Below are 25,083 nucleotides of genomic sequence, written 5' to 3' on the forward strand. Positions count from 1 at the left end.
CAATCAGGATGATGAATATGTGTAATGTTTCCTTACGCCCCTGGTATTTTCCATAGTTTTAAATAAGTGGAATAATATGGTATGTACTCTTTTTTGTCTAGTATCTTTCACTCAGCACAATTATTTTGAAATTAATCCATGGTGTTATGTGTCTCAGTTATTCATTCCTTCTGAAGTGATTAAGGTTACATTTAAAATTCAATAATATTGAATGAAGAAAAGAAAAGTTAAAGAAAATTCAGAGTCTCAGGTTCAAGAAGAAAGACTTTGTCTCGTTCTTCCTAAAGAATGTGGTGGTGGGGCAGTGTATACTTGATCACCTGCTTATGCCTGTCCAAAACCTGCATGAGAGTGTTCCTCAGTAACAGATGCTGAAACACCTGCGATGTATACAGTGAATAAGTCCATGGGAGGGGCAAGGAAGAAGAAGCACTTTCCTGTTCAATCCCATTTATTTTGTTTATTTTAAAAAGATTTTATTTATTTATTTGAGGGAGAGAGCATGAGGGGGCTAGGGACAGAGGGAGATGGAAGGACAAGCGGACTCCCCGCTGAGCCCGAGATCATGACCAAGCCAAAGTCAGCCACTTAACCAATCCAGCTACAGAGATACCCCAAGTTGATTCCCATTTATAACCACACATGCACACTTCTGCTCAACTCAATATAAAAGATTTGGATAGAGACGCCTGGATGGCTCAGTCGGTTAAGCGGCTGCCTTCAGCTCAGGTTGTGATCCTGCGGTCCTGGGACCAAGTCCGGCATTGGCATCGGGCCCTCAGCTCAGCAGGGAGTCTTCTTCTCCCTCTCCCCCTCCCTCCCCGCTCATGCTCTCTCTCTCTCTCTCAAATAAATAAAATCTTTAAGAAAAATAAAAGATTTGGATATATCTATGAGGTATGACTGGTTCCTAAAATTTCAGGACTGCAGTATTATAACAGGTGGTAAACCACTTCATTGCTACCTGTTTCCCCAGTCTCTAAATTGGTTTAAGTATGTTATCCACGTGCCCTACACCAATGGGGATACCTTTTAAGAGGACAGCATTTAAAACAATGAAAAATAACAACCAGGACTGACAGTAAGTATTTTACTAACAACTGTTTTGAAATTGGAAGGAAAAGTAATAAGAATAAGAGGAGTCCTCAAATATGAATAGGTGATTTCTGTATATTTGGAACTAAAAACAGTTTCCTATAGAAATACATCGTAATTGTAGTAAAGAGAGAACATATTCTGGGCATGTCACAGTCTGTCCTAAATAAGGTGGAGAAGGGACGAGAACTCTAGTAAGAAGCAAGGGAAAGGTGGTTCACATATGATAGAAACTCCCAGGTTTGCTTTGGCCACCGTGTGCGTAAGGACCGCGGGAGTCCATGAGCGGGCCCAACGGCGCCCCAGAACTACAATTCCCAGAATGCCACGGCGCAGGCTCTTCGGCGGATGCAGTCTGGAGCTCCCGGTACTGCAGGTTCGGCTGCTGGGCGACACTGGACCCTCTGCGCTCATGGCTTCCCCAAGCAAGGCAGTTATTGTTCCCGGGAACGGAGGCGGGGACGTGGCCACGCACGGCTGGTACGGCTGGGTCAAGAAGGGGCTGGAGCAGGTAAGAGACACGAGCGGCTGCGCTGGGAAGTCAACTTGGAGCTGGAGGGGATGGAGGGGACTGAGGAGTGAAGTTTGAACGTGTGTTCACCAGCCCCTACCCCACCCCAGCAAATCCCCCCTTTAGCACAGCCCAGTGTGTTTTCATTCCTCTCCCTGCTGCCCTGTCTCAAACACTAGAACTAGTGGTTGGAATTTTAGTGGGTAAAACTGCCTAGAAGACTTCCCTGAGCGCTCAGTCGCTAGGGTACAAGGCACCACCTCCTAGAGCCCCGTCGGTCTCCCTGCATCTGCTGCTGGTTCAGATTTGGGACTTCCCAGATAATTGTACATCTTCCTTTTCTGCTCCCTGCCTAAGCTATATGTAACATATATGTAAATTATGAAGTATAATGTAATGAAAACCTGAGTGAGGCTCCATCACCAAACTAAAATCTGCAACATTAACAATAACTTCGAAGCCACATGTACGTTCCCCCATCCCATTTTCCCTACCATCCTGAAAATTTTTTCATTTGCCCCAACCCTTTTAAAAATGAACGTATTTTTGCAACCATGTGTGTATACTTTGAACATATTGTTTAATTTGGCTTCTTTATGAGCTTTATAAAAATGGTGACCAGCTGTAGTTGTCTTGTGCATCTTGATTTTTTTTTTAACCTCTTCCATAACCAGGCAATAGGACTGCTTCCTGGATTGCTATCCTCTAGAGCTCTAGAGTACGTTTCTAGAATAAAGTTCCAGGGTTGTGGCTGAAAACCAAGGCCAGAGCTACAAGCCAAAAAGATCAGGGCTGAAGCTGTCCAAGACGGTGGGATCTCCAGCTTTCTGTACCATGTTTCTGTACCATGTTTTACCTAATCCCTGGCGCACAGTCTGTTTGCGTATAGGTCAGTTTGTCTAGAATTGCATTCATTCATGATACCTCTGTAAATATATGCCTACAGCAATAAACAGAGATGTACAAGTGAGGATTCAGGTCTCTGTATATAGATACCTACAGACAGAGCTGGCTGGATATAGAACTACAGACAGATGGAGTTTATCAGGAGGGATTGTCTGTTCATATGGCACTTAACCCACTTCATTTCATATTATAAGCAAATATTTACTGAATTGATAAAGATCATATCAGGTGTCTCATTTCTTATTAGCAAAGTATTAGTTGTAATTAAGCTCTTTATTATAGCTTTTTTTCCCCCCCTCATATCTTAGATACCTGGTTTCCAGTGTTTGGCTAAAAACATGCCTGACCCAAGTAAGTTTTAAACGTGTTTTTAAATAGCCTCATCTTGTTGGGTTTTGATCTCGCCATTTTCCTGGTAGAGAACAGGAATATCATAGTAGAGAAGCCAAAAGGAATATATACCTAAGAATGAATGATGGCAAGTAGTTTGGGGGAAAGAGCATAAACCAAAAAACATTCTAGAAAATTCTAATGAGGATCAAGAAAAGCACCTGGGCTTGGTAAAATTTAATTTTCAACTTTGCAAGCAACTAGATTTTCCCTTCTAGAAGTCAACAGATATTTTCAGGCAAAATTTATGGGTATTTCATGTGAGACAGATATGATAAAACTTTACAGCACCTATAGGAGATCAGAATATTTCAAAATGTAACATTGCCACTTTTGTTCTGACTGTGCCTATGACTTGTGTCAGGAAATTCTTCTTTGGAAAGAAAGAATATATATGCATATGAATTTGAGAATGTCATCTAGAGTTTTTTTCTTAAGTTTGAAAGTTTACATTAAAACTTTAGAGTTATATTTTTATTATTTCCCCGGTATTTTCTTATGAGAACATGGTGAAAGATGAAAGCAAAACCAGATAGATGGACCAAAACTGTGGATTTGAGTCTTTCAAACAGCAACACATAAATCGTTCACTCTATTAAAACAATCCCATCTCCCATATGGTCCTGCAGTTCTTAAATTGAGAAGTGCTGAGTAGTCATCGGTTAGAAAGGTGGGACAGCATTAGACTTTAAGACTGTCCCTATCAAATGACACTCTTTCTTTACCCTGAACCTTAGTTACAGCTCGAGAGAGCATCTGGCTGCCCTTCATGGAGACGGAGCTGCACTGTGATGAGAAGACTGTCATCATAGGCCACAGTTCTGGGGCCATTGCAGCCATGAGGTGCGATCCTTGCTGAATTCTCCCCCCATGTGGGCTCCAGCTGGTTTGCAGACCTCATTGCAGTTCCTTGAACATGCCAAGTATGCACCTGCCTTAGGCTTGCGCTTGCCACTGTTCTACCTGGAATACTTGTTCCTAGATACTTGCATGGCTTTCTCTTCAAGTCTCTCCTCGAATGTCTCTTTCCACTAAGGCTTTCTCTAGTCACTTCAAATGAAACAGCAACTTCACCCCACTGGCTCATATCCCCTTTATATCTTGGTATCCCCCTTTTTATCTATAGCACTTTTCACCACCTGATGTCCTGTTTATTTCTTGTCTGTCTCCGGCCAATAGAAATGTAAGTTCCGTGACGGTGGGACTTTGTTCATTCTGACACTGAAACCTCAGTGCCTAGAAGAGTGTCTGAAATATGGTAGGTGCTCAGTAAATATTTGTGGGAGAGTGGAGGCTGTTAGCCCACCCTGCAACTCCCCCAGTCCTTAGGATTCATGACGCTTCCCTGATGCTCTCGGTTAGAACATCATGTCCCTCCCTTTAGGCTTGTAAGGCCTAGAGGATAGGATTTAGCTGGCTGAGTAAGCATATTAAGGTTGGGTTTCTTCCATATTTGCTAAGCTGGATGACAAAGGAATATAGTTTTTGTGTAGCCCCTTGTCCCAAGCAGTTGCTCAGGATGTCATATGAATTGCATGTCAGAGAACCTTGCCAGATTCCATAATCTTTCTGCCACACCATTCAAAGCTATGAGATAATACTTCCCAATGTGGAGCTGCAGAATTTCTGTACAGCCTTAGTGTTTATAAGCTGTTAGGGGTTGTCTGGAAAATGAAGGAATCCCTTTATGCTGAAGTCTGTACCAACTCAAGGCCAACTGAATTTTTCTCAGGTCATTGGCTACTAAAGGTGTGCCTTCTTTTAAAGATCCCTGAAACTTACTGCAGGATTGTCCACAACCTTCTAAAAATTAACTTCTAAAGTTAAGGTAGGCAAGGAGAAAATTGATGCCAAAACTATGGGGTATGAGATTATAGGGCAACAGGGTATTGATTTAGTCACAGAGGACCACCCCACAGATTACTTACTAATCACAAAGGGGACAATTGTGTCTTTACAATGGATATCTGATAGCTGTCACCTGAGTAATCACACTTAATCTCACCAATAAAGGGAAACTGGCATTGTGTGTCTCTGATGTGATGGAGTGGGACAGACACATTGCCTATGCGGTATTCTTGCCAAAAATGTTTAATCTCTGTCTAATCATGAGGAAAACAGCCAAATTTAGTTTAGGGGATGATGTACAGGACAACTGGCTTAAACTCTGGAAAAAATGTCAATGTCATTTAAAACAAAAAATTTAAAACTGACTAGAGTCGTGAAAACAAAATGCAGTTCGTGATCTTTGATCTAGGATTGAAAAGCAGTTTTAAAGAACATTTTTGGTAAAACTGGGGAAAAATGAATAAGATAGTATTACCATCTCCGTGTTAAATGTACTAGTTGTAATAATGGCACTGTGGAGATATATGAGAGACTACCTTGTTCTTAGGGGATACATGTTGACATGTTTAGGTGTGAAATGTGGTAAAATGAATAAACCTAGTTGCTTCTTGTTCTTCTAACTTTTCTGTTAAGTTTGACATTTTTCAAAACAAATGGTTGGGCAAAAAGTTTAGCCTGAAAACAAAATACCAACCCTAAATCTTTCCTGGCACCAAGGCCTCTGGAAACTATTACCACCCCACATCTTTCCCTAGCCTAGTCTTTGCTGAGTGAGGGAACTTCATGCAAATAGTTAGCTGAGTGTCTGCTTGCCAGGCACTGTACTGGGCACCAGGGTTACAAAGATCAATTAGACTCACATCTGCCCTTAAGGAGCTGAAGGTTTATTGGGGAAGACAGATAAAATACGACACAAACAAGTACTACAATGCAATGTAGAGTATGTGGCAAAAAGAAGTACATTTCCGTCGTAGTACAGAATTTCTTAATATGGTTCACAGATCACTTGCCTTTGTCATCTGGGTTGGGGGAGGTGTCATGTCTTAAAATGCAGATTCCTGGGCATCGTACAAACCTTCTGAATCAGATGCTCTGGGACTGAATCTGCAGGTTAACCAACAAAGCAATGCTGATGCATACTGAAGGTAGGTTAATAGGCACATCAAAGAGAATGATTACACTTTTTATGTTTTTTTGGAAAGGATTACCAAAGAGGTTTGGACTACCTTGAAAAATGAGTAGAAACTCATAAAATGGCCAAGGGTAAGCCATTAACAACTGGGCTTGTAGTTCTGCAGTTTCCTATTTTTCTTGTTAAACTTGACAGTTGATAGCACCTGCTTTCTGTAAGCTAAATCAAATGAGTTTTCAGGGTTTTGTTTTGTTTTGACTTTTTGGCAGATTTAACATTAAGTATTAGCTGACATTATTTCTCTTTCTCCAGGTATGCAGAAACACACCAAGTATATGCTATTGTGTTAGTGTCTGCATACACCTCCGACTTGGGGGATGAAAATGAGCGGGCCAGTGGTAAGTTTGAAGGCAGAAACCAATACAGAAAAGCCCTTTCTCTAGTCACAGGGATGCTTCTTCAGGTTAAACAGCACTGGCTTTCGGATAGGCTAAAAAAAACCTCTAGTATCATTTGAGAAACATTTACTGCCCTTCTTTAGCTACAAATTAGGCCCTTTGAGAGTCGATAGACCACTTCCTAATGCATTGAACCCTGATTTTTTGAGCTGTGTACTCCCCCTTCCCAAGTGGCTATGGTTTCAAGCTCTACAGATTTGAAAACTAAAGGACTTTTAACACTTAGGTCTGATTCTTTGTGTCTCTGCTAGATATTTTACAATGGCTAGAAGGGAGATTATCCATGGGTGGTAACAGGTTATATATATTTTTTTTCCCATAGGATACTTCAACCGTCCCTGGCAGTGGGAGAAGATCAAAGCCAACTGCCCTCACATTGTGCAGTTTGGCTCCACTGATGATCCTTTCCTTCCCTGGAAGGAACAACAAGAAGTGGCTGATAGGTTGGAAGCCAAATTGTACAAATTCAGTGACCGTGGCCACTTTCAGAACACGGAGTTTCATGAACTGATTAGTGTGGTAAAGTCTATGCTGAAAGTGCCAGCATAGACAGGATGGGATTTCTGCTATTTTGCATTCCGGTGTAGGGGTAGAGCAATTATCAGGTTATTAATAAAAATTATCTGTGATCAGATTAGTAGACACATAAAACAGGTCAAATTACGTTCTGAAAAAAACACAAGTTCAATGTTCAAACTAAGTTACAAACAGAATTTCCATCTTCCAGAGGATCTGTATCTTGCAAACTGCTATGAACTAAAGCAGTATTTTTCCCATTTGAGTCAGGACATAAGGACAGCTTAATTACCTTTATCTGTCCAAAGTGAATAAGCAGAAATGGAACCCAGGTTTCCTGATTCCCAGTCCAGATTAAAATGAAGTAGATTCGTGTATGTTTTAAGAGTGCTACTCCTCTTTGAAATGAACCTTTTGTTATTTGGGGGGTAAGAAAACACGACTAAAGGTCCAGAGTGCTGGCTTAGAGCTCAAACCACTAGCTATTTTGAGCTGGCCCAGGACATTAAACCTAGACTAGGGCCTCCCCATCTTTGACACCCTGCCCTGGTCCTTCATGGATCTGAGGCAGGGGTCAGCCAGGTCAAACAGGGACCATAAGCCCAGCCTGGGCATATATACATGAGCATAGCCAACCAGATCTGTGCTAGACCAGAGTGGTGGGGATTAGGGCAACATGGGGAACTCATATCCTGTCTAAATTGTTGCCATGTGGGAAGGGGGCAGGGTGTTGCCAATTTTCTGATTTTTTCAAGGAAAAAAATTTCATGCAGTGGTTTTTATATTTAGGGACTCTATATATGTTTGTATACACAGTTCATATGTATATGAGTTGTGTCCAATACATGTACATATGGATAAGTTGGCAACGACAGTTAAATAAAAAATTTACAAACACTGCAAGACACACAAAGTCCAAGCCACCCATTTGTGACCTCTGCCATTAGGATTAACTTAGCCAGGTGCTTTAAATGATTCTCTATGAAGCCTGAGAAATGAACAAAATGTCAAAGGATGCAGTCATGGGAACAATTTGGATTTTGTTACAAAATCTTTAGTATTCTTTAAAAGAATCTTTCCATACCTCAAATTTTGTTCTGTAAAGAATTCTACCTTTTAACTTCCATGGTCCTTTGGCTCTCTTTTAAGCCTCATTCCATGATTTCTTTTCTGATCATATTCCCTCAAAAAAATGCTTTTTATTTTCCAATATTTTTTGGCTATTATGATCCCTAAGTATTGCCTCAAACAACCTCCAGTGACTTCATACTTGGGTGTTGCAGAACCTGATGTTTGCTGCAAAGATGTGAATTCCCTGTTTATGTCTAAAGGAGATTCAAAGCCATCATTTTAACTGGAAAAGTCTTGGTTTCTAAATGTGCTCAAAGAAAAAAGATAAAGACTCTCAACTTCTAATGGCAATTTCTTTGGGGAATAGGAATTTTAGATTTGGTGTGGTGGGAGTCTCCTTCTTATTTTGTACACCTGGGTATTATTTGAGTTTATTATAGTGAACATGTATTACTTTTATAAATAAAAAAATTAAGATTTAAAACAACTCGTTTGACATGTTAGTGAAAAGCAAATTCAATAAATCAATTGAATAATAATTTTCTTAAAGAGGTTGTTTAGCAATGATTTGATCAAGCCTATAACCAAATTTTATTCTTTTTGAATTATTTGGAATTAGTCATTGCTCTGCTTACTCAGTCTTGTTTTCTGAAGTCCTTTGTCAAAAAATTACAAACTTACACAAATAACAGTTAATAATATTTTGTTGTCCTCTTCCACAGAAAAGCATCAAATCTGTACAATTGAGAAATAATTTTTATATTCTTCATTCCTATAATTAATCTAGACCTATGATTGTTGAGTTGTGCTATCCAATATGGTAGCCAGTAACCACAGGTAGCTATAAAATTAAAAATTCAGTTCATTCACACTAGCCACGTTTCAAGTCTTAACAGCCACAAGTGACTAGAAGCTACCCTACTGAACAGCAGATATGGAATACTGTCATCAAAATAAAAAGTTTGTGGGACAGCAAGCGTCCTAGGACATGTATTTTTATTCTCCCCTTACCCACCATGTAATAATAATGGTTCAAAGTAAAAGTCACTCAACTTAAAATTACTTGTTTGACTCATTTACTCAGTTGATCACCATAAAAATCAGGGCTCCACAAAATTTACTCCTCACCAAACCAAGCTCAGAGGAGTTTTATGGAAGAATCCCACATAAACTATCCATTTAAACCATTGAATCATGGACTCTCATGATTATTTGACTCCCAGTGGATCATTATTAAGCGGAATAGAAGGGCCCTAACAGACTCCAGGGAATATCTATTCTCAGGTGACCAAAATACCTTATACTAAATGGAAATCAACTGTAAGGATTAGGACTTCACTCACAATATTTTTTGGTGTTGGGAGTCTACAGCTCCATAATATGTTTTGGTCACAGTTTACTTCTGGTGAGTAAATATCCATTTAACTATGTATCAGAGGTGCAGTATTTTTGTCTCTTTTCTCCTTCAGTTAATATTCAGAATGAAAGACATGCTGTGGGAAAAGCATTTAAAGGGTTTCTTTATTCTGGTGAGTCAGGGAACTTTTGTTGTGGCCTCTGACTGTTAAGCTTTAAAATCTTTGGCTATCAAGACACAGTGTAAAGTCATGAACTGCTTCCTCTCCCCAAGTTCAGTTTTTTCATTAAATAAGACTAGTGCCTCTGTGATAGGCCAGGTCCCAGGGAGGACAGATAATGTTCTTACTATTTCAGCTCTCGCTGGGGGTGGTGTAGTTTCAGACTCTATCTTCTATACATCCAATACTTTGTTTCAAAATCCTAGTGTCATTGAATTGTTTCTATAGAGCTGGCCACAGACTCCGCCTGGTTCTTAGTTGGTTACTGAGCTGAATTTTATTTTATTGATCCCATATATCTCAAAATAACCCTTCTGATGTTTACCACTTGGGAGGATATCCAAACTGGTGTTTGAACTCAGGCCTCAGTAGTAGCTGGCTTAGAATTCCTTTCCTTTGGTCTCATGCTTTTGGCCTGGACACAGAAATCATTAAGGAGAACTACAAAGTGAAAGTACAACAGGTGAGATCCTAAAAAGCTAACTTCTGTGCAACAATACACCAAATTACCTAGGATTGAAAGTACCATTAGAACTGAGAACAATTATAATGGCTTTCCGCTTAGTTTAGACCAGTTACACCATGATTTTTAAGAGAGTAAGGAAACAAATCTAAAATAAGAATAGAGGAGTGGTACCCTGCTCGAAATAAAGTGTGAATGGAGCCCAACAGATTATGGGGCAATTCTAGCAAATAAGGCAGTTGAGCCTCAGAGTAAAACTTGGAAGACTGACAAAGATGGACCAGTGAAAACATTCTCTTTAGGATGAGAATAATCATATTTATGCACTGAAAACATCCTTGACAATAGTCATCATTTGCATTTGAGGTAAGTACAAAGGCATAATCCTCTGAAAGAATATTTCTGATGTAAAAAGGAATGAATAGTGTGTGGAAAGGGATGTTTCATTCTCTCCCCCACTCATGCCTCTAAGTGCTATTCCTGACTCACCGCTTTTGATTCCTTCTCAATGAAACCACTGAGAAAAGAGAAAACAGAAATGGCAATAGTGAACCAGATATAAAATTTTCCAATGAAGACCTTAATAACTTTAAAATGGGCATTTTTAAACTTTAGTCATTATTGTAGTATATGGCAAATATGGATTTGTTGGCTTCTTTTTCCATGAACCATCAAAAGTCTTGAAAGCTTCAGAAGGTGGTCTTCCTGAAGTTCAAAGTATTTTATTTATTGAAGAATGGATTTCACTATTAACCTTACCTGCTTCATATTCTGTTGGCTACTCTACCAATATAAATTTAGTCTTCATAGATAAAAAAATACTTTTTCATAGCAGCAAGTCTATCCATTATTGTGAAGTTTGCTTTCAAAGGAATTTGATGTTCCATCATGAGTTAAATTATCTGCTCCCAAAGTAACTTCATTTGCAAAATGTCAGTAAAGTTCCTAGTTCTCTATTAAAATTCGAGCCACTCTGTCATATAAATACAGTTAGATGGTGAAATCTCACCACCTTCATGGCAGTCATCAAAAACCTTTAAAAAAGAAAAAAGTTTACAATCAAATGAGAGTTTTAAAATTATTACATTGTAAGTCTCAAATGTCACCTACAACTAAAATTTCTGTTAACAAAGTATCCAAGACCCAACCATTGTTTTTTTTTTTTTTTTTTAAAGAATTTATTTATTTGGGGCGCCTGGGTAGCTCAGCTGGTTAGGTGGCTGCCTTCGGCTCAGGTCATGATCTCAGGGTCTTGGGATCAAGCTCTGCATCGGGCTCCCTGCTCAGCAGGAAGCCTGCTTCTCCCTTTCCCACTCCCCCTGCTTGTGTTCTCTCTCTGTCAAATAAATAAATAAAATCTTAAGAAAAAAAAGAATTTATTTATTTGACAGAGACACAGCGAGAGAGGGAACACAAGCAGGGGGCAGTGGGAGAGGGAGAAGCAGGCTTCCCATGGAGCAGGGAGCCCGACATGGGGCTGGATCCTGGCATCATGACCTGAGCCAAAGGCAGACACTTAACAACTGAGCCACTCAGGTGCCCCGACCCAACCATTTTTTAAAGCAATATTAAAAATAAAATTTTTAGGGCGCCTGCATGGTCCAGTTAGTTAAGCGTCTGCCTTTGGCTCAAGTCATGATCCCAGGATTGGGATCAAGCCCCATGTCAGTTTCCCTGCTCAGAGGGGAGTCTGCTTCTCCCTCTCCCTCTGCCCCTTAACCACTGCTTGTTCTCTCTCTCCCTCTCTCAAATAAAATCTTAAAAAGAGAGACTAAGGCTGTATTTAAGAACATGCTATAACAGACCGGCTGTGTGATTATAAAGTTAGTGAATGAGAAACCTTTCACTGTAGCACTAAGATGACCTGCTCATCTGCCACTGGGCCAAAGGCTATCAGCAGATAACAGGAAAGCAGATCTATATACATCACTAACCAAAGGTTTCATGTTAGCTACATTCCTTTTTTTGAAGGATGCTAAACAGAATTCCCAATATGCTCGCTGTTTTTTCTAGGACTTGAAACCAGCACACAGAGAGCTTAGGCATATAGACAAGGGCTAGTGTAAGGAAATAAAACCTACATCAGCAGCCCAAGAATATAAATGCCCCGAGGGCAGAGGCAGTGCCTGCAGCACACAGCTGGCATGAACTACATGGGACCGGATGAAGAGTGCTGGGGCGCACTGCAGGGGAAAGAACATGTCTGGGTTTGCGTCCTGGTTGTTACCTCGAAGCTGTAGCTCCTACAGCTTCCTTAGCTTCATGCTTAGGCGGAAATAATACCACTAGCTCCAAGGGACAGAAGTAGGATTAAATGAGACCACATAAATCTTTAAGAATATGCCTGGCCTGTGGTGGGTTCTCAGCAAATCTCATTTCCCTCCCTACTTAGGGTTAAATGATCAGCCGTCATTAAAAATTGTCCATTTCAGGGCCATGAGTAGAAGACACAAATTTCCCCAACCTGGTTATTCTAAAAAAGAATGTAAACAATGACTTGTTCATCAAGGGCCTGTCATCAAGGTTACATGGAGGTTTGAGCCGCTGTTGGTCAACCCTGAGAGTCAGAAAACTGGAGTGTGCTTACTGGTAAGTTAGGTGGCATTTGCACTTGGTGGCAGTCAGGTATGAAGTGAAGCCACTTTAACTCACCGGGCAGAGTCCACACGGGGCCCGGACCAAACCCGTGGGTGGGATGATTGGATTGACTGCTCTGTACAGTTTCATGTGTCCATCTACACTGCCAACCGTGCCTTCTTTTGCAGCAATGATAGTCATCTCCACTTTCCCATCATAAATGAGTGTATTTAAGATCGTTTCAATGTCCTCCATGGACAACTCTACCTGAAAAGGGGATGCATTAGAAAGGACACAAAAAGCACAAGAAGACATCCTTTGGGAGAGTCTTTAAACTGTAAAGGGTCCGCAATTCCTCGGTGAAATGGGGAAGCATTATGCTGGTGAGTCACTAAAAGCATGGGTTGAACAACAGCCCAGGTTAGCACAAACCACAGAAATGCTAGGGATAGAACTCTAACCTCATGTTGAATTTGATACTTTCTATTTGTCCACCCTCTTCAGTAAAATTTAGAAGTCTTTTAACATTTTTGCGGCAAGAATTTAATGGGGATTTACAAAATGTTTGAACAGAAAGTTACTTTAGACATCAAATAGTCCAAATGCCTACTTTTTTTAATAAATGAGAGATTTGGGGTCTAGGAAATGAAAATGACTTATCCAAGCGGCCACTTCAGTTTCTTCTCTGATTATGAAAAGCACCCAGCACAGTGTCTTTATGTATCGGGGTCTTCAAAAGCATATGTTGACACCACTACTCATAACTTACAAGGGGGACACAATACCAATAAATGACAACTGATGTGATGACTGATGTTTGGCATCTACGTTGAAATGTCCCTGAGAAAGTCAAGGACTTGTCAACAGACTTTCGCATTTTGGTAGTGCAATGCACTGCCAGGCCTCTACTCTGCTACTCTGTATCACAAGCTAAGTACATACAGATCCCACAGTGCCTGATGGCATGACAGTCACCTTTGTCTAAATGGCTTAAGACAGTGCTTTCTCAAAGTGGGTTCTGTAGAATGTTCACAGGTATCACCTGAAAAAAGGGTCTGGGTCCAATTATGTTTAGAATACACCGTAAACTATATTCCTATGATGAAGAGTAACCTTTACAAAATAAGATGAAAATTAAAAACTGTGTTCTCACCTTACTGATCCCCAATTCACAGATATACTTCCACACTTCATGTGATGAGGCAAATGAACTATTTCTTTGTATCATTGGATTCTGTTTGCTTTCTCGTGCTGTTTCTGCCTATAAGGGTAGAAACATAACTCTCAGCAAGAACACGGTGTTTTCTGAATATAACTACATAGTGTGCAATCAACAGAATATATTGTTATGTAAAAATTACCGATTTGAATTCAAGTCCTATAAAATATGATATACAAGATTAAACATCCTTTATGAAGCAACTTTTAAAAAAAGATCTGCAGTGAGGTTTCCTCTATTATGCCTCACCTTGGTTTGTAGGAATTTAAAGCACTGTTGGTTAAGCACCTCTACAAATTCTGACTCAAAATCCTGGTCACTGTACCAGGCTCCACCAGTCACAGACCGGTCCGGTTGCAGGTTATAGAGCATATATACTTTCTTTTTTGAGGCCTAGGGAAAAAATGCATAGTAGATGTGGTTATAAGATAACCAAGTCTTCCAGGGGTGCCTGGTTAAGCATCTGACTCTTGATCTCAGGGTCATGAGATCGGGCCCCTGGCTTGTGCCCACGCACTCTGAATGAATGAATGAATCAATCAATCAGTCTATCTTGGGAAAAAGAAAAGATAACCAAGTCTTCCAAAACTGAGATTTAAAAAAAACCCTCGGGGCACCTGGGTGGCTCAGTTGGTTAAGCGTCTGCCTTCAGCTTGGGTTGTGATCCTGGGGTCCTGGGATCAAGCTCGCATTGGGCTCCCTGGTCGGGCTCCCTGCTCAGTGGGGACCCTGCCTCTCCTTTTCCCTCTGCTACTCCTCCTGCTTGTGCTCTCTCTCTGTCAAATAAATAAATAAAATCTTAAAAAAATAAAATAAAATAAAAATTTAAGAAAAAACCCTCAAAACTTTTTTCTTTGGAGCCAGGGGTGGGGAAGGGGCAGGGAGGGAGAGAGGTGGGTAGAGAGAGAGAGACTCTTAAGCAGGTTCCACACCCAGCATGGAATTGATGTGGGGCTCGATCTCATGACCCTGAGATCACGACCTGAGCTGAGATCAAGAGTCAGATGCTTACCTGACTGAGCCACCCAGGCACCCTTCAGAACTTTATATTTTAGAGCAGTTTTAGATTTACACAATTATTATAAAGATGGTACATTTATCTTGTGCTCAGTTTCCCCTCTTAATATATTAGTAGGTTGTGTTTATTACAATTAATGAACCAATATCGATACACCATTATTAACTAAAGTCTACACATCACTGAGGTTTCCTTAGTTTTTCCCTAATATCCTTTTTCTGGTCCAAGGACCTATTCAGGACCGCATTACATTTACTTGCCATGTTTCCTTGGCAAATTCTCAGACTTTCCTTGCTTTTGATAACTTGCCAGTTCTGAGAATTACTGGTCTGGTATTCTGTAGGACATCCCTTGACTGGGATCTGTCTGATGTTTTTCTCATGCTTAGACGGGAGAAAAGACACGGAGGAAAAGTGCCCTTCTCATCACATCCTATCAAGGGCACTTGATTGTCACCAAGTGATGACTGATCACCATCAATATGACTTCTGTGTTGAGGTTAACCTTGATCATGTGGCTTGAGGTAGTGTTTCTCTTTTTTCTCCCCTGTAAACTGACTTTTTCCCCCCTAGCCTTTCCATGTGTGGAAAGACATCACTATGCACAGCCCACACTTAAGGAACGGGAGTTACATTCCACTTCCTTGAAGGTGGAGTGTCCACCTAAATTACGTGGAATTCTTCTGCACAGGAGGTTTGTCTATTCTGCCTCTACCTACTCATGGGAAGATCTGTCATTTATTTACTTATTTGAGAGGGAGAGAGAGCGAGCAAGTACAAGCGAGGGGGAAAGGGACAAGCAGACTCTGCACTGAGCGCGGAGTCCAATGTGGGACTTGATCTCACGACCCTGAGATTATGACCTGAGCTGAAATCAAGAGTCGGACGCTTAACTGACTGAGCCACCGAGGCACCCCAATCCGTTATTTATTTATTTAAACATTTACATTTGTATGGATTCATGAATATATATATATACATATACATATATATATATATATAAAACTTTGGGTTATAATCCAATAGTACTTTAGTTTGAAACCTTGAAAACATCATGTAAATGAAAGAAGCCCGACACAAAAGACCACATGGTATATGATTCTGTTTATACAAAATGTCCAGAGAAGGCAAATCTACAGAGACAGAAACTACATTAGTGGTTGTCAGGGCCTATGCGCAGGGAGGCTGGGGAGTGACTCCTAGTGGGGTCACATTTCAGGGGTGATGAAAATGTCCTAAAATTAGAATAGTGTGATGGATGCACGACTCTGTGAGTATACTATGAACTACCAAATTGTACATTTTAAACATGTGCATTTTATGGTATGTCAATTATCTCAATAAAGCTGTTATTAAAAATAAAGATGGAGAAGAAGGATTGGGAAAGTGAAGCTGGGTGATTGGTATGTGGGGACTTGTATTATTTTCTCTACTCTTGTATATATTTGAAATCATCCATTAAAAATGCTGAAGGGAGATAATGTTCTAAATTAGGGACTGGGGGGCGCGTGGGTGGCACAGTCTGTTAAGTGTCTGGCTATTGATTTTGGCTCAGGTCATGATCTCAGTGTTGTGAGATCGAGCCCTGTGTCAGGCTCCATGCTCAGCACCAAGCCTGCTGGAGATTCTTTCTCCTTCCCCCTCTGCCCCTCCCTGTGATCGCACTCCCTCTCTCTCTAAAAATAAATAAAATCTTTAAAATAAATAAATAAATAATTAATTAAATAAGAGTGTGGTAAGTTAAAAATATCATTTGATAAATAAAATCTCAAATGATGAACATCAAATTCTTATTTGCTGAAATCCGTATTCAAGCAAACTTTAGTTTAGGGGAATCTTGGGTCTTCTTCCGCCTAGGTCAGTGAGGTTAGTAGCTGGTGTCCCTGATGGAGCCAGCTCTGGAGTGGCAACCCTTGAAGGAGGTCATGGGGCAGGGGGGCTGGGATGAGGAGAAGGAAAAACGCCATGTCCTGGAACGGACACTCTACCAGGGCAGAGATCTTTCTCTGACTTGTTCACTAATGTAGCACAAGCACCCACAACAGTGCTTGGCACAGAGTAAACACACAATAGGTATTTATTGAAAGAGTAACCTAACATGCTAGAATGAAGTAAATTATATTTCATGCTGAAAATCCATGAAAAATGTTCATGATTCCAAAAATTCCTAACTGAAGAGTATAGTAGTTTTAGCTTTTCAAGTGGGTGAGACACAGTTAGGCAGTGATAAATCTAAGCAACGTCTCCAAACCAATCCAACATGAACTAAATTTCAAAAAATCTTTTTGACTAGTAGTTTTAAATCATGACATAGCTTAAAGAACGATAAGATCTTGAAACATACGTGGAGCAAAACAATACAGTGAACACTTGGGGTAAGGAAAAACTACTCACTGCCACAGACTTAACAGCTTTGATAAGCTTTTTACTTTCCAAATTCTTTAGAATTTTGTTAATTTCTGTTAATGGCAAGTTACTTTTGTATCGGATATCTCTGCTCCATATTCCTGTAAGAAAGTAAAGTAAAATGAGTTCAACACCATAGGATTTGTGTCTACAGTCCTACTGCTTACATCGCAGGCCAAAACTAGCAAAATATGTATATATGTATACAATCCTAGGGCATAGCTATAGGTGACTTAGAGTAAGAATCTCAGATAACAACAAAAGAATGCAAACAAAGAATGCAAAATGATAAAGAAGTTACGTGCTTTATCTTCTAACCAGACATTTCTTTGAATCCTAGTGTGGCACCTTTTTAAAAACATGTGAAAAAGATACTTTTTAATGGAAGAAAAATCTTGAATGTTGCTGAATTAACTAACATTGTCTCTTCCATCCCCTCCTACACCCCAACTTCTGTTTCCTATTATTTTTACTTTAGATTGTATTTAGATTGTAACTTAAGTTTGGGCCAAGGTCAGCTGCCACTGTCAACGGAGAGCAAAAAAAACCTCTTTATGTAAGCATCTGTGTGCATGTATACCCATTATTTATACCCTATATTTAGGAGATGAAAAATGGAAGATTGCAGTTCTCACAGCCGAAAGCCCTGTGCAGGAAGCTAGGATTTCTCTTTCAAAGAAGGGCTGTATGTGGAATTTTATATTAAACATGTTATCTTATTTTCTTTACAGCACAGAAGCATAATGAGATAGGTAGAATTAAAAAAAAAAATAGAGAATGGCTTTTATCATATGTCTATTTTTAAAATATTAAACTCCTAATAATAGAAGAATGGTATGATTTCAAGTTATATCATTATTGATACATTGTTGAAACTAATATCAGTGACTCAAATAGATCCTAAAGTGTAATAATAGCTATTTAGATATAGTTCTGTAAGAGGGATAGAGAAAACCAAAGTTGCTGAGGGACCTCTGTCGGGACACTGCCACACTGCACTGGACATCCCTCTGGTTTTTGCAAAAACAAGACAGAGATGGTATTATCCACAATTTACAGATAAGATAAAGATGAAGAAATGAAGATTAAAAAAAAAAAACTTAAGTTTTAACTGATTTATTTTGAATCGATAGTACATTTCCATGGTTCAGAATTCAGAAGTTTCTTTCCATCCCGGCCAACAGCCATCTAGCTCCTGCTTCCCATGAGCTAACAGCAGCGGCATCACACCTGGGTGTCCTTCAAGCATATGCACATTATATATTTCTATTTCCTCTCCTTTTAATATACATGGCAGCATTCTCTATACACAGATCTGTACCCTGGGAAGCCAGAGCTCAGTCCCTATATCAGGTCTAAAGACAACGTTTTTTTCTGTTTCCTCCTTCACATGCTTACCTTTATTTCCTGCATCCTCTATGATTTGATATACTAGTTTTTCTTGGTTATCTGATCCTTTCATTTTACTGCAGGGGAATAAAGTAGAATTAAAAAGGCGAAGAGATACAGGGTAATCTAATAATCTACATAACTACTTTAATGAATTAGTAGACAAGGTCATCACATTGACTTATTTACCAAAATAAGAGCTTACCTTAAAAAGAATGAGACAGGGCTGTATGTACCAGAATGAAAAGATGTCCAAGATATAGTAAGTGAAAAAAACAAGTTGCAAAACAGTATGGATAGCATGATCCCATTTTTGTTAAAAAAAAAAAGAAAGAAAGAAAGAAAAAGAAAAAAAAAAGAGATTATATATATAGTATATAAATATATAATCATTTCTATATATTTATATATATATCTAGAAGAAAGGACATATACCAAATTATTAAGAGCAGTTATCTCTGAGAAATGGAACTCATGATAAGAGGTGGGGATGGTATGCAGGACAGGTTTACATTATGCAATTCTATATTGACATTTTCCCCCAAAACATTTATTACATTTGCAATAATTAAAATTTCTTAAAATAAAAAAATTGGGGCTTACCCAGCATTCTGAGAATCCTTTATTCTATACAGAAGTCCTGTATTGCTCCTTAAGAGATCCAACTGACCCTAAAGTTTGTTTTGTTTTTTATAGAAAATAACAATGAATTATTTTGGAGATATTTCAAATCAATCACAAATGTTAATTTTTAAAAAAAAATTTTACACAAACCAAAATATCCTACCCTGCACAGTTGTTAGTTCCTCACTTGAGACTTAAGTTTTTGCCTACATATCACATGTAATATATTTTTGAAAACACATGGCTCCTTAGTTCGTCATTTTCCAAAATATAAATACCTAACAGTTTCCTATATGCTATATTCTGGCTTGGTTATATGACCAATGTGTAATGAATTCTGAACAAGCAGCTTTAGAATAATAAATAAAAATCCACATTCAAATAAATTCACTAAGTATATATAATATAAACGTAAAAATGAAAATATAATTTATATAAATAAAAAGTTCAAAAGACTAACATGCATAAATATTCTATAACATGATGATCAAATAAAATTTGCAATGTTAATAGTGACATTTACTGATTTGTGTGATTTCTATTGTATTACATGGACAGTTAGGCAGAAAGATCAAGCAATGAATAAAAGATGCAATAGTTTTGGTTTTATATAACAAGCCAAAAGTAAAGTAAAGCCTGTCTGATGTAATCTGGAAATTCCTTGGGTCTGAACACTGGAGCACTTAGGTGGCTGTACCACTGGGCTTCTGGCAGTTTGGGGAACCCATGACTGAGAGGCCCCATTCCCGTGAGTAAAGATTGGGATGACACATGACTTGCAAACAGGTTTACATATGGATGAACAGCAATAACTTCTTCCCCGGACCCCACTAAGTAGCAAAATTGAACCACAAAGTTCCATTTGGAGGTTGTTTAATTCAGCCTATGAATGTTTGCTGAACACCCATACTGTGATATATGTTTGGGGGCACCAACTTGAATTCTAAAAGAGAATCACACAGCTAATTTCAACTATCAACTTATCTCAACTAACATAGAGGTAAGTGAAGAGTAGAACAGGCGCTCAGAGCAGCAGCTTTGGCCCAACCTGGGGTTCAGGGAGGCTTTCTGGGAGACAGAAAGCGGAGCTGAGTCTTGAAGGATAATGAGGAGTTAGTCTGTGAGGAAAGGGAAGAAGGGCGTTCTAACCAGGGAAGACAAAGGACCTGAGGCATGAGGCGGCAGGGAACCAAAAACAATCCATTCTCTGAAACTTAACTTTTGAGGCAGAGTGATGGCAGATGAGGCAGGTGAGGAAGGTAGCAGCTCAGTGTGGTAAAGCCACAAGTTTGGACTTGAATCTCTAGGGCTGAGATTCTGGGTCAGAAGTGACTTGGCCAGATCTGTGTTTAAGATGATCAGGCTGGCTTCTCTAAGGCAGACGGAGCCAGGAGAGCGGGTTAGAATACACGGTACAGTCCAGGAAAAAGCCAAGACCTGAACACACGCGGGAGTAGTAGGAATGGAAATGAGGGGGCAAATCTGAGAGCTGTTTAAGAGCTAAAATCAGCAACACTTTGTGATTTACTAATACTTATTCCCTTAAAATTCATCATAGCTCCACCACCGCTTATATCCTCCAGACAACAGAACTGGCAGTGGATGGGGCTGCAGAGGTGGAGAAAGAGAGGGGGAGATACTGAGGATGATTTTCAGACAGAAAGCAAAGGGCTGAAAGGGTAGTCAGAGGACAAAAACAGTTTCCATTGCCCCAACTTCCAGCATCCCTTCCACTATCCCTCCTGGAGCCAAGTCCTTCACCAGGGTGAACTGATTAGAGATCACCAGCAGTACTAAAAGAGAGATCAGCAATCTGGCCCACCGCTTGTTTTTATAAATAAAGTTTTACTAGAATGCAGCCATGCTCGTTTGTTTATGGATGGTTCATGGCTACTTTCCTGTAGAGTTGAGTACTTGTGACAGAAACCACATGGCCTGCAAAGCCTAAATACATACTATCTGGCACTTTACAGAAAAAGTTTTCCAGCCATTAAGCTAGAAGGTTGAAGGGAGTAGTTTAACAGAAAGTTCACCTGTCCTCAAATTTCCATGAGTCCTTAGTGTAGAAATCTTTTACCCAATTTCTACTACGACCAAAGTGAAATGCTTTCAAGACAGGGGATCTCTGATGTAGGGGAAATGGAAGGAGAATTAGGTAGACTTAGAGGATGGGGTGCCACAAGGTGGGATATTTTTGGACAGTGGAGGAGAATGACACTAAGGCCCCAGGACAAGAGAAGAGGTAAAAGCAGGTAGAAGGGCTTCATTGAAAAACCCCATTGTAGTGTTACTGGACTCATTCCTGCCTCCTGAAATGCTCAAAGTGAAATTGTGGAGGGAGAAACCCTAACGAACTGACTTTGTGATAGCTGGCAGAGGGCATATTTCATAGGGAATGGTCCAACATCGGCAGCAGGAAGTAAACAGAAGGTGAGAGCAGACTAGCCCTATGTGCCCTGTGTACACGATGACAATTAGGTCAACAAATACAACGGTTAAAACAAAATACATTTATTTTATTCATTTTTAAAAATTATTTATTTATTTGAGAGAGAGGTAGCACACGGGGGAGGCGGGCAGAGGGAGAGGGACAGAGAAAATCTCAGGCAGACTCTCCACTGAGCACAGAGCCCACATGGGTCTTGATCCCAAACTCAGAGATCATGACCTGAATGGAAACCAAGAGTCAGATGCTTAACCGACTGCACCACACAGGTGCCCCTCATTCATCTTGTAAAATGATGTGTAATTATTTCTTCCTTCCTCAGTTCAGGCAGTCTGAGCTGTTTCCTGGCTTGGAGTCTTAACCTAAGACACTTTCGAATGGTTTCACATACTAGGAAGTAATGACAGTCACAGCACATAAATGATTACGTGAACTAGTTGAATTTGCCTTACCATGGACAACAGTCTATTGATGGCCACTGCCCGCTGCTGGGCTTCTATATGAGGCATTTCATTCTGAATTACTTGGTCTGTGATTCCATGAGGGAACTGATGACATAATTCTATAATCCTAGGAAGAAAGGCAGTTCAATATTATTCATGTTTTTACCTATTTCAAGAGGTGGGGGGGCGGGGATACAAGCAGAACAGTTTGAAATTGTGCCTTTAGAATGAAATCTTGCCATTTGCAACGACGTGGATGGAACTGAAGGGTGCTATACTGAGTGAAATAAGTCAATCAGAGAAAGACGTGTATCATATGATCTCACTGATATGAGGAATTCTTAATCTCAGGAAACAAACTGAGTGTTGCTGGAGTGGTGGGGGTGGGAGGGATGGGGTGGCTGGGTGATAGACATTGGGGAGGGAATGTGCTACGGTGAGCGCTGTGAATTGTGTAAGACTGTTGAATCACAGACCTGTACCTCTGAAACAAATAATACATTATATGTTAAAAAAAAGAAGATAGTAGGAAGGGAAAAATGAAGGGGGGGAAATTGGAGGGGGAGACGAACCATGAAAGACTATGGACTCTGAGAAACAAACTGAGGGTTCTAGAGGGGAGGGGAGTGGGGGGATGGGTTAGCCTGGTGATGGGTATTAAAGAGGGCACGTTCTGCGTGGAGCACTGGGTATTATACGCAAACAATGAATCATGGATCACTACATCAAAAACGAATGATGTAATGTATGGTGATTAACATAACATGACAAAATAAAAAAGAAGCAAAAAAAAAATTCCATTTAAGGTTCCAAGTCTTAAAAAAAGAAAGAAAGAAAAAGAAAGAAAGGAAGGAAGAAAGAAATCGTGCCTTTATTCACATTTGGCAGATAATCTATTTGTTTGTTTGTTTTTAGTGGGAGGCTTAGTTGGGGGGAGGCGGTAAGGAGGGAAGGGCAGAGGGAGAGGGAGAGAGAGAATCCTAAGCAGGTTCCACGCCCAGCACGGAGCCCAATGTGGGGCTTGATCTTACAACCCTGAGATCATGATCTGAGCTGAAATCAAGAGTTGGACGCTTATCTATTGAGCTACCCAAGGGCCCCATGCTAAAATCAGATAATCTAGGTTTCTATGATGGTTCTGAATCAAAGCATGTCAGAAATTGGGTAAGATAAATATATGTTTACATTATTACTATTATTTAAAAATGTTTCTTTTTCTCACTAATATGAACTTTAAATTAGAACAAAAGTCAAATGAAAACACAGAAAAAAATATTAAAGCTGAAGCTTCAATGTTCTCAGATGGAACAAGTATGACAAAATAAATATTCAGTGCGCTGGGCAGCCATAAGTCTGCAAGGAGAAGGCAAATCAGACACTTCTGGTAGGAAGGCAAAATTTGTTATGACAAGTCACCATAACTGGGGCTTGCTTTTGGAATTATCTCTACCAAACAAAAATAAGCCCAAATATCCCCTTTGTCATAGGATCATCATACGTGTTTTCATAAGTTTGAGAAAGTTAAGGTCTTCTAAAACTATGTGAACCTAAAAATAGTGCACGGATAGCGAATTTAAAATTAGGAGAGGCTTTAGGTGACCTAAAATCTTGACTTAAGTACTGCACGGAAACCATTTGGCTCAATGTCTCTTCAAAAACCACAGAGTGCATCCTAACTTCGCCCAAATGTTCTGTCTTGAGAGTTCTCTTAGCGACAAGAACGATCCTGGATGAGAATATGTAGCTACAAGTACTACGGGAAAAACACCGAGTCCTCTCCAGGCGTAGATCACCTTAATGCAGGAAGGAAGCACATCATCACAACTTTCAGAACAGCACCGGGGCAAGGGGAGATACAGAAAGTTACAAACTGTCAAACTCGCTCGGAACTTCTTAAGAAGTCTACGTTCCAGGGATGGGAGAGGGGTTCCAAATCCCCAGTCTCCTTCCTGCACGCGCCAGTATCTACCGAGGGTCCCGGGAGAAGGCGTCCGGCTGCCCAAACGTCCCGCCGCCTGCGGGGGGCTCCAGAGCCGGGAAGCGAACCTCACTGGTTTTACCTGTTTTCTATTTCGACCGGATCCGCGTCGGGTGGCTGCACCTTCACTTTCACCTCAGCCATGGCTGCCCAGTTCCCGGCCCCTGTGGGGAGAGACGCTCGGGGTCGCCAGATAGCCAGTCCGGGAACCGAGGAACCCGGAATAGGGGAAAAACGGCGCCCGGCTTGGGCAGGGGCCTTCTTCCTCGTGTCGCAGCCGGTCCTTACTTGTTCTGTCGGCTTGAGGTGGCCAAGGGGCGCCTGATCCGCCTCATTTGCCCGCGCCGCTACATCTTGTTTTTCAGAAAGTCAATGCCTGTCGGACGAATGAGCCTGGTTCCTTCACTCTGAGTTGGGACGCCACCTCCGAGCACCCAATGTCGGTGAAGGCATATTCTCAGAGGCCTGCCGTGAAGCCTTAGGAAAGGCGCTCGAGGCCGGTACCAGTCTCCGGGCCTAGCGGCAGGGGCGGAGCTGGTTGCTAGGAAGGCAGTTTCCGCCAATCACCTGCTCGACTCTCGTGGGCGGGGCCCGACTCGCAGCGTCTGTGGAAACCCAAGAGGCGGCCGAGGAGAGGGCAAGAGGAGGTGAGAGGTTGGCTTCCTGACTGGGGACCGTGGCGGTACCTCGGGGCCCCAATACAGGTCCCGGTGGCCGGAGGAGAAGGGCCTCCCTCGCTCCAGCCGAAAGGAAGCGGGCGTCTCTATTTGCCCCTGATGGACGGGGACAGGGACCTGATGAGGTTCCGGATCCGGGCGGCGAGGGGGCGGTATTGATGGAAGGAGTTGAGGGGTTACGGGTGCTATTGATCCCAGACTGTCATTTAGGCCTAGCATGTCTGTCTACTTCTTGATCCTCTTTGCTTGGGGCCCACTGGCCGCCGCAGCCTCCCAAGCGTAGCTCCAAATTGCGGCGCATATTACTCTCCTATTTTTTGTTTTTTGGACTAATTTTTCA

The 25,083-nt window shown here is 40.8% G+C and overlaps 2 protein-coding genes across 4 annotated transcripts; one reads left to right on the top strand and one right to left on the bottom strand.

Annotated features, from left to right (window-relative positions):
- The first annotated feature begins 1,450 nt into the window (after positions 1-1,450).
- On the top strand, positions 1,451-8,414 carry RBBP9 (RB binding protein 9, serine hydrolase). The gene is made up of 5 exons (XM_028112947.2): positions 1,451-1,606; positions 2,821-2,863; positions 3,640-3,745; positions 6,195-6,280; positions 6,663-8,414. The coding sequence occupies exons 1-5, from the start codon at positions 1,508-1,510 to the stop codon at positions 6,887-6,889; spliced, it is 561 nt and encodes a 186-aa protein (XP_027968748.2). The 5' UTR covers positions 1,451-1,507; the 3' UTR covers positions 6,890-8,414.
- Positions 5,599-24,462, bottom strand: POLR3F (RNA polymerase III subunit F). Of its 3 annotated transcripts, XR_003610769.2 has the most exons (11): positions 24,149-24,462; positions 22,098-22,215; positions 19,179-19,246; positions 18,781-18,801; positions 18,585-18,652; positions 17,175-17,287; positions 14,013-14,156; positions 13,698-13,805; positions 12,620-12,811; positions 10,727-11,001; positions 5,599-5,854 (listed from the first exon to the last, which is right to left on the bottom strand). XR_003610769.2 is itself a non-coding variant. In XM_028112945.2 (10 exons), the coding sequence occupies exons 1-10, from the start codon at positions 24,208-24,210 to the stop codon at positions 10,924-10,926; spliced, it is 972 nt and encodes a 323-aa protein (XP_027968746.1). In that variant the 5' UTR covers positions 24,211-24,462; the 3' UTR covers positions 8,495-10,923. The 3 variants fall into 3 exon arrangements, 2 of the variants coding, with proteins under 2 accessions (XP_027968746.1, XP_027968747.1); XM_028112945.2 differs by lacking the exon at positions 5,599-5,854 and having other exon boundaries at positions 8,495-11,001; XM_028112946.2 differs by lacking the exons at positions 5,599-5,854; positions 18,781-18,801 and having other exon boundaries at positions 8,495-11,001; positions 24,149-24,461.
- Positions 24,463-25,083: the final 621 nt, after the last annotated feature.

The sequence above is a fragment of the Eumetopias jubatus genome, unplaced genomic scaffold, assembly GCF_037043125.1.
Source record: "Eumetopias jubatus isolate StellerSeaLion01/CBP00866 unplaced genomic scaffold, mEumJub1_p1.0 scaffold_9, whole genome shotgun sequence".
Classification (NCBI taxonomy): domain Eukaryota; kingdom Metazoa; phylum Chordata; class Mammalia; order Carnivora; family Otariidae; genus Eumetopias; species Eumetopias jubatus.